The sequence below is a fragment of the Onychostruthus taczanowskii genome, unplaced genomic scaffold, assembly GCF_017590055.1.
Source record: "Onychostruthus taczanowskii isolate IOZ18803 unplaced genomic scaffold, ASM1759005v1 scaffold39, whole genome shotgun sequence".
Taxonomy (NCBI): Eukaryota; Metazoa; Chordata; class Aves; order Passeriformes; family Passeridae; genus Onychostruthus; species Onychostruthus taczanowskii.
Window position 1 is genome coordinate 7354105 of NW_024501348.1, and position 9715 is coordinate 7363819.

The 9715-nt window shown below is 44.4% G+C and overlaps 1 protein-coding gene across 1 annotated transcript; it reads right to left on the reverse strand.

Annotated features, from left to right (window-relative positions):
• Positions 1–3753: 3753 nt before the first annotated feature.
• On the reverse strand, positions 3754–9543 carry LOC121339992 (inositol 1,4,5-trisphosphate receptor-interacting protein-like 1). Its single transcript, XM_041412329.1, is given in 4 exon segments — positions 3754–4755; positions 4758–5245; positions 5354–5494; positions 9417–9543. Coding segments are annotated over 4 exon segments (1758 nt in total).
• Positions 9544–9715: the final 172 nt, after the last annotated feature.

Below are 9715 nucleotides of genomic sequence, written 5' to 3' on the forward strand. Positions count from 1 at the left end.
CTGCCTACACCAGAAGTCTGAGCTGGGGCACATCCAAAATCCAAGGACCCCAGTTTCAACTCTCTCCTATGAATGGGTTCAAATCCCTACCTCCTACTTGTCCAGAGTCTGTGATACACAGGACTGTAGGCTGAGATTCTGGCACTTCTTCCTCATGGGAACAATTCCATTTTGGAAAGAAAGAAAGGAAAGAAGAAAGAAAGAAAAGAAAGAAAAGAAAGAAAGAAAGAAAGAAAGAAAGAAAGAAAGAAAGAAAGAAAGAAAGAAAGAAAGAAAGAAAGAAAGAAAGAAAGAAAGAAAGAAAGAAAGAAAGAAAGAAAGAAAGAAAGAAAGAAAGAAAGAAAAAGCAAAAAATTTGATTACATGATTAGGTGTCTAGAAGTGGTGTGAGCTGTTCTGATCTCTTTCTGGGCTTAACACTACTACTCAAGGTGAGTCTATGTTCTGAATAGATTTTTTAAAGGGCACAATTTTTATGTGTAACTGATGCAATAAAACTGTCTTCAAAGCAGTTCACATTGAACACTGAGCCAAATTTATTTTGATATAACATTCATTCTTTTTGCTGGCATCAAAGATGCATTTGACCTCATTCCTCTACAACATAATGTATATCACAAAACTGTACAGCAACAGAAGAAAATTCACTTTCTATACTAGCAATAAAAATTAATTTTAAAGCCAAAAGAGATGGGATATTCAGAAGCAACATGCATTGTGTATGATTAAAGAACTTTTTCAAAAGTATTTAGTCACTGCTTTTTTTTCTTCTTTTGTCAAAGACTAATGTACATATTGTGAATATGAAATTGCAGCTTATGAACAAGCAGCAGAAACAAGTCCACAGATGTCAAGTTTGTCCTTCAAAAAGTGGTTTTCTGGAAAAATGTTATTAAAACCTTCCAAGAACAAATGCAGCATTTAATATAAAACTGCCAGATCCTGAATAATATGTGTGAAATTTTCCTCCCAGTAGCACATGTCTTCCAGAGAAAGATGTCCTTAACTGAAATGTCTCCTTCAAATAATATCTTTTTCCTAATGAAACATTCAGTACTTGTTTGCTCAGCATCTTCTCCACCTTCCCAGGCTTTACTGGGCTTTTTTGTAATTTAAATTGCTTATAAAACACTTGTTGCTAGACCATTCGCAATAATTACCTTGTTTTAATTTGTGTCCCTGCTAAAACACACCTATATTCACGACATAAGCTGTAAAAGCTTCGCATTATAGTAACGGAGCACCTTATTTTATTATGTGGAAGTGTTAACTCATCACATTGTAAATTGTATTCCTGTGATTCAAAAGCAATCACTTCATGTCATTCACTTAGTATCTCTCCACAAGGCAGCTGTGAGCTCAAAATCCAAGCAGGTATACTGACACAAAGAATTCTGATAAATTTGTAAAACATCTGAAATCAACAGTGCTGTGAAGTATACATAAACATTTTTTTCATTGCACTCTATCTGTCCTTTAATATTTCAATATTTCACAGCCTTGGAAATTTGTATTGTTAAAAACAAATCCCCATGAGAAATGCCCAACGTGCTTCTTTTATACATCCTCAAGTTCAGCTGAGTTCACGGAAGCCCTTTCTCCGGTGCCTGTCAGAGACACAAAAGGGGTGTCAGGAGTGCTGAAGCAGCTCCAATACCACCACGGTCAGAGAATGCTCAAGAAAATCCTCTTGAGGGGCTTGAAAGAAGTCATAGTATGAGAAGTGACACCAAAGGACATTCTTTCAAAGAGTTACAACACTAAGCTGTCAAAGGTGAGCTGTCACTTCTCAGCCGATGACTCAGGAGCACTTGTAAAAAGAAGCAGTGGAGAGGTCTAGGGTCACACCAGAGCCCAGGACATGGGAGGGAAGTTCTGAAAGTGATCTTGGGCTTTTGATTTCTAAAGATAGATAAGCACGAAGTAGAGAAAAACATCTGGGCTTCAACAAAATCACACCTTATTTTGAAACATGTATTAAAAAGTACAAGGAGACCTTGAATATTTATAATGTCAAAACAGACTAACATTTATTTACATTACACTTCGAAATATTTTGATTATATGATTGCAGATAGCTAAGAGTAATGGGAAGTATGTGCTTATATACAATGTATGTTGTATTCAGAACAATATTCCAATATATATTAAGGAAAAAGCTTTCATCAGGATTCTAAATATGTATATATTCATGCTCCAATATAGAGATCTCGGTCATCTCATAGGCAGCCTCTACGGCAGAGGAGAGAGGGCATGATTTCCAGTGGGAAATTCCCACAGGCAACAGTCTTCTGCATATCCAACAAGTTCATTTCTGTGGTGTCAAAGCCCTGCAGAGCCTCTGGGATGTGCACAGCCTTTCACTGTCTCCCCAGTGAACACAAGGAAGCACAGCAGTGCTGCCTCATGCCTGGTTCCTGCCTCGCCAGATCTGCCAGGGAGTTGGAGAGCCCATGTGGGATGGCCAGCATGGCCTGAGAGTGCAAGGGGAACACAGGGCAGAAGTCATCTTTGTAGCCACCATGGTCTTCAGTGGCTGCCGCACCAGGGAGGCCATGGAGAGGAGCAACACGGAATGAGAATTGTGTGCATTTGTTAAAAGAGGTTTGCTAATAAGAGTGCCTACATCCAGACAGTCACAAACTCCCAACTAGTGGAATTTACAAATGCTCTAGGTCTGCACAAGTTCAAGAAGAGCTTGCACAATCCAGATACTGGAATAGCCCAGTTTATTGAAACAAAACCCAAGAAGGTTGGGGATTACTGTATGCACTAACTAGAGGTATTAATGTATATAGTAAAAGCACTAACTGGAATGTCCCTATATACATATGGTAAATTCACTATCTAGAGGGTCCTAATACATATATATTAAATGAACTACTCTGGGGCATTACTAAGTATAGTAAATACACTAATTAGAGGGTGTAGCTCACACTGGTCACTGGAGTGGAGAGGTGCCAGCTAGCTGCTCCTCATGTGACCGGAGGAGGCCACAAGAGCGGCCACTCCCAGGCTCTCTCTCTGAGGATAGCCGGGTAGTGGTGCAGTCTGCGCGTGGGTGACACAGACAAGGGCAAGCTGCGAAATCCCAAGGAACGAGAGAGCAGACACTTGTATGGATGCCCAGGAAGCTTTACTCCAAGATGGGACCGGGGACAAGCATCACTCCAAGATGGGACCAGGGACAAGCATCAGTGAGAAAGGGTCTGGGGAGGCTCTTATAAAGGGAGTGGGCATAAGGCGTGGAAAAATAAGGCAACCACTAAGCAAAGGCAAGGGGAGGAGTGTAAGATATGGCAGAACCCAGTGAGAAAAGGTCTGGGGAGGCTCTTATAAAGCATACCACTAAGCAAAGGCAAGGGGAGGAGTGTAAGATATGGCAGAACCAATGAGGACTGCACAGGGGCGGGAAGAAGCCTCGGAGAAAAACCATGGACTAGACTAGGGATCATTGACACAGAATGTTCTCGAAAGAAAGGGGCGTGGTTACAATGACAGGCAGGGGTGGTGGGAAGCACCATAAGGATTGACACAAATATATAAGGGCATAAGGGGAGGAGCAGAATCACTCTGAGGGGCAACCCAGTGGCGGGAAAAACAGGGTGTAAACAACTTAGGGAGAAACCATTCTGAGGGACTTAAACGGGGGGAACAGAGGATTAAACCATTCTACACACTAACAGAAAACAACAATAACATTTAAAAACCACCCGACGCCACAAGAGGGTATTAATATATACAGCAAATGCACTAACTACGGGAGGTTAATATATACAGGGTCTGCCAAGAGGCCTCACAAGCACAGCTCTGTGCACCAGCGTCTCTTTCAATGGCCAGGATCAGCAGTTGTTGGAGCCGATGCAGCAGGCGGTTGTACTCCTGCACAGCCTTCCTGTGGGCATCTGGACTGCTGGCCAGGTGCTCAAAGAGGCTGTGTGCTTCAGCCGCCCTGAAGCCGGAGGGCAAGCTGATCTCCATAAGAAAGCTGTCACTGCTGAAGACAAAGTGGTGAAGCTCTTTTGTCTCCAGCGAGCAGCGGAGGTACTTCAGGATATCCATCAGTCGCTGCCCGAAATCCCTCCTGCACCACCGTGTCAGGGGTACAGTGCTCAGGAGGTGCATCACCACTGTCTTCAGGGCATACCTGGAAAAACCTACACTCATCAGGAAGCCTGTGAGGAGCTGCAGGCACTTGCAATAACAGCTGCCCTGGGGGGCCTGCCTGGAAACATGCCTGAAGAATTTTGCCTCTGCCACAGCATAACTCTCCAGCCATGTTGTGCTTGGGATGCCTACTTCTGTAGGCGCACTGCCCACAAAGATATCTGAGTCTCCTTGCCGCACTCCAAAGACCATCTCAGCCGTGAAACTTTCCTGGTCATTCCTCAGCTGAAATTTACAGGAGCGGCTGCAGGGCTGCAACATTAAACGCCAGTGGCGGGATTGAGGCAACAGCAGCCAGGCTACTCTCACAAATCCATAGAAACACTGGACAGTTTTCTCCACATCTAGATAGGAGCTGGTGCAGAGGGTGTGCAGGAGGCTGGGCTCCTGTTTCCTTCTCAGCTCCTCCTTGGGGTGGTGGAGGAAAGACAGCATGTCCTCCCCCAGCCTCTCCCTCATGCAGGTGCACAGCAGCTCCACACAGACACAGAAGTTCCTCTGGAGCATGCCTGCAGTGTCCAGCTCCAGGTGGAAGGCATGTCCTGGAGGGGGACTCAGGGGTAAAAGCACACAGTACACAACATATGTGTACAACACAGTGCCTGGGGACTCCAGCCTTCAAAGGCGCTGCCCACTCCGAAGGCTTGTTGTGGCACTGGGTAGAAACTGTTGGACAAGCCTTGTCCAAAGATGTGGATGAGTTTATCCATCATGTCTGTTATCAGTGAGCAGCCTTTGTCCAAATCTAGATCAGGCAACTGAATGCTCTCCTCTAAAGGGCTTCCAAGCTTCCTTTTGACATTGTGGTCATTGTTCTCTCCGTTTGCCTTCTCGTCATTGTCTTCGTCGTTTCTGGCAGCATTGGCTTCCTCCCCGTTCTCATCTTGGTTCACTTCTTCCTTTGCAGTTTCGTAGCCTTCTTTTGCTTCATTTCCAGCATTGCTTTCTGCTGTTGCATCAACATTGCTGCCTTCTTCATTTCCATCATTTTTGTCTTCTTCCACTTTTTCAACAATGCTGCATCCTTCTTCATCCTCTACCAAGTTGCTGCTGGACCTCTCCTTCTGGCCACCCTTGTCTGGATTGCCTCAAGTTTTCCCAAGTCTAAACCACAGCGCCAAGAGAAGGACGAGGATTCCACTCAGATCCCAGAACTGCCACCCGAGCAGGGCCCCCCAGGCCCCACCACTCTGCTCCAGCTTCATCTGCTCCAGCTCCTGAATCAGCTGAGTCATCTGCTGGCTCAGATACTCAGCATGCTGCTGCATGCACTCCAGTGTGGCCTCATCCAGCCCATTCCTGGCCTGCTGCGGGTACTGGATGAGGCCTTGCACAAACAAGAGAAGGAATGTAATGGCAAGCATGGCCTAAGGACATGAGCAGGGCTTCAGTGGGGATGGGAGGGAGCTACTGATAGGGGAAGTGCCGCGGCTGTACTGGGGCAGCGTTACCTGCTGCTTCTGTTGGCAGCCGTCCCCACTGTCACACGGGGGCTGTGATGTCACAGGTGCCAGAGTGCATTCAGGCCAGGACTAAATTATGGTGGACTTAGTGATCTTAAAAGTCTTTTCCAAGCTAAAGGATTCTATGATTCTCTTCCCTAAATATATCCCTTGCTACTGGACACTGAACAACCACTCCTGACTACCCAGACCTGCTTTGAGCCACAACCTCTATAGTACAACCTCCTCAATTCTGAACAAAATGTTTTTGCCAATGTGTATGCAAGGTACTACCTTTGGTGTATATGCTGGGAGATGCATATAAGGGTTTATGCACATACAAGGCACTATCACATGGTCTGTTCTGGGGGGAAACCTCAGAAAACTTGAGGGCTAAAGGAGCCAAAAAGGGTCTTCTTTGGTACTTCATACCTTGTCTGATAGTTTTAACCACACTTTGATCTTCTGCAGAAACTGAATGTCTGAGTCTGAATCTCACCATGAATTTTCACATCATGTACTCTGGTTAAGCAAGCAGCACATCCCTTTGACTCCATCATTTGTATGACCATGCATTTTTTAAGTCCGCACTTCTTATAGAAATTGTGGTACTGAAAGCAATACTAGAAAGGTATTCCCTTTTCAAATTTGATAGTCATCTTTTTTCTGTCTGTTCAGGGAATCTGTTTTATCCATTACATTAGGTGCAGTTATTGTAACAGTCACCACCATGTTTGCCACAGCTATTTCTATGATGCAGTAGAAATCAATAGCATTTTTTCTATGCATCAGGGATTTCTCATACATATTTATTTACAACAATCAAATGAGCACAGGTTCCACTCATCTGAATAAGCCTGGTAGCTTTATCCCATTTTGGAAGCTCTGGAAGTAGCAAACTGTGACATTAGGACCTCATTTAGTGTCTGAATGTTTCCACTTCCCTTTCTAAAGCATCCTTCCCCTCAGTTCAGCTCCAAGGCTAGGGCTGTTCCTTCTGAGCCTTCTAATTCCCCCTCCAGCTCTTGAATTTAATACTCTGTTTAAATGACCTTCCCAACCAAGCAAGCAGTTAAGACATCAGACTTCCTTACACAGACTTAAGAAAATTCCAAAATTTTATGTCTTGTTCAGGTGATGAATCTATTTGTCCTGTCCAAGGGAATGTGAAATACACCACCATCAATTCTATGCCATGTATCAGCTGTTAGGTTGTTAGGACTATATCTAAAATACATTATTTGTAGTTTTTAGACTAACAATTTTCTATCAGTTAATCCCTATGCCAACATTTCACAATATCTGAATTTACTCTAGCTCAGCAGCTAATTCAGGTCTGTTGGCATTATTCTGGATGGACCATTTCATGGAGAAATCTGATGTCATTTGTTGTGAACAAGAGGCCTGTTTTCATTATGACTCAATACCTGTATTCAATACTTGGATTACACATAGACACTGCCTAAATTCAATACCTGTGTTACCCATATTCAGTAAGTAATGATTAATTAGTCATTAACCAGGCCTCAAATGGTTAGCCATGGCAATCAGTCTATAAATCATCAACACAAAAAAAAAAGGTCTCTCCCACGTATTCTAATGCTTTCTCATGTTTGGTTTTTTAATTGCTTTTTCTGCTTACAATTTTCCTAGCTACAGTGGGCATGGAGATGGATTATGAATCCCTTTCATCCTATTTACAACAGCAACAGCATCTCAGATTCTGACCTGGCTTGCTGCCAGATGCAAGCAATACATTTCCTCCAGTTGCAAGCTATAAAATTATTCCGTCTTTGTCATTCCCTGGATCTTTTTGAAGGACATCAATGATTCTCTGCCAGTGTTGCTGTGATGAATTATATGCTTTTGCTGTTTAGCACAAGGGCGAGCTACACAAAGCCACAGAGGATGAATTTAAAAAAGATCCACATGAGTTTTTATTGTTTATTGAAACCAATTTCATAATAGCAATGCAAGTACAGCAAAAATATTAAATGCAATTAGGGAGACAATTGAAATTAGGAAATTCAAAGCCTGGTTGTTGGGGTTTTTTGAATGCTTCATGCCTGTTTTCTTTAGTATTGGGATCAAAAAATTACTTGGGAGACTCCATGTCAGGTTTATGCTGCACAGCTACATCTGTGCTTCTGAAATACGAGTATACATCTCCTCTTCTTTTAGAGGAGTTTATGTTGACATGTTTCTGATGGCATTCTAGCCTACTCAATAAATTAAATTTTCCAGTAATTTATTAAACATATTGAGAGTTCTTGTGCACAACACATATAATTTTTGAGACTCTCTCAAGTCTTTAATAATCACATTTTTTGTTTTTTTTTTCCTTTTTCCTCCTAAAATTTATAGTCATGGAAGAGGGATAGCAATATTTTAATTTCAAGTGCATTAAAACTATTTTCCTCACATATTTCCTTATTTTTATTGTGAATGACAGGTTGTGCCCGAAAATATTGCCTTGGTAAACAAAACCAAAACTTTGTCCTGTTTCCTCCATTTTTATTATTTTCATTTAATGGTCACTGAACACTTCTTTTGAATTTTCAGAATTGTGGAGACACAGTTCTGCCAAGGGCAAATATGTCTCCCTCTCAAGAATGTCCCATTTATGCTTTCCCATACAGGCAGGTTATAATCTTCGTCTGAAATGTTCTACTTTATCCTGCTCCACCCAAATTCTTGTGTCACTTTCATCGCTGTGCTAACATAACATACTCCAGCAAGTGAAGCAAGCAAGATATCCTATTTCCTTTTCCTTTCTTCTCTCCACAAAGAAATTTGCTCAACTACATTTTTTAATAAAGATTAGCATTAGGGGGAAAAAAATAGCAGTAACTTGGAGTAATAAAAGCTAAGGTTTAGAAACCCTCTTACTTTTTTTGTGGAATAAACCACAACAGCCTCATTACATTGGGCCTGCCTTTGAATTCAAGCCTTTTTGCCACCTTTTGGCAATACTTTCATCCTTTTGTTAGTACAATCCATTCCTGTTCCCCTGTTTTGCTCTCAACCCTGACCTGTCATTATCCCCAGGTGCCACCCTGATCCAAAGCCATGTGTTCAAACTGGCAATGCTAGAACGTGCCCAAGGCTCCCCAAAGGCTTCCTTGGTCCCACTGCCCGGAGGGGACACAACAGGTCTCAGCACTGTGACGAGCTGCTCTGCTACTCTTGTGCTCCTGGGCAGCTCTCTGAACAAAATCACAGAAATAATTAGGTTGGAAAAGAGCTCTGAGATCACCAAGTCCAGCCTATGACCGAGCACCACCATGTCAACCAGAGCCTCGTCTAGTCCTTCCTTAAATGCTCCAGGGATAGTGACTCTATCACTGCCCTGGGCAGCCCATTCTAGTGTCTGATATCCCTTTCTGTGAAGAAATGCCTCCTAATGACCAATCTAAACCTCCCCTGGAGCAGCTTGAAGGAAGCTATGTCCCCTTGTTCTGTCATTAGCTGCCTGGAAGAAAAGGCTGACCCCCCCCTGGCTACACCCTCCATTCAGGGAGTTGTAGAGAGCCAAAAAGCCTCCCCTGAGACGCCTCTTCTCCAGGCTAAACACCTTCAGCTCCCTCAGCTGTGCTCCAGACCCTTCACCAGCTTCATTGCCCTCCTGTGGACTCGCTCCAGCACTCAATGTCCTTCTTGTAGTGAGGGGCCCACAATTGGACACAGCACTCCAGGTGTGGCCTCACCAGTGCTGAGTGCAGGCGCACAGTCACTCCCCTGGCCCTGACACAGGCCAGGTGCCATTGGCCCTCTTGGCCACCTGGGCACACGCCGGCTCATGTTTACCCGGCTGACAACCAGCACCCCCCGTGCTTTTCCATGGGCTGCTTTTCTTCGATGTCACACGGGCGCCCAACAGAACCAAGACCGTGAAGGCAGGGCAGGGTTTCGGAGCCCGGCACTCTCGGGGCATAGCCCCGTGGAGCGGCCCTGTGTCCCCTCGGGCCGCAGCTCGGCAGAGCTCACCTGGCCCCGGGCCGGGCCCGGCCCGCAGCACCCCCTGCAGGCGCCGCCGGGGCACGGCGCCGCGGGATGCAGCCCCTCCACATTCCGCCCTCTTTAGCGGCGCCTCAGCCAATCAGCAG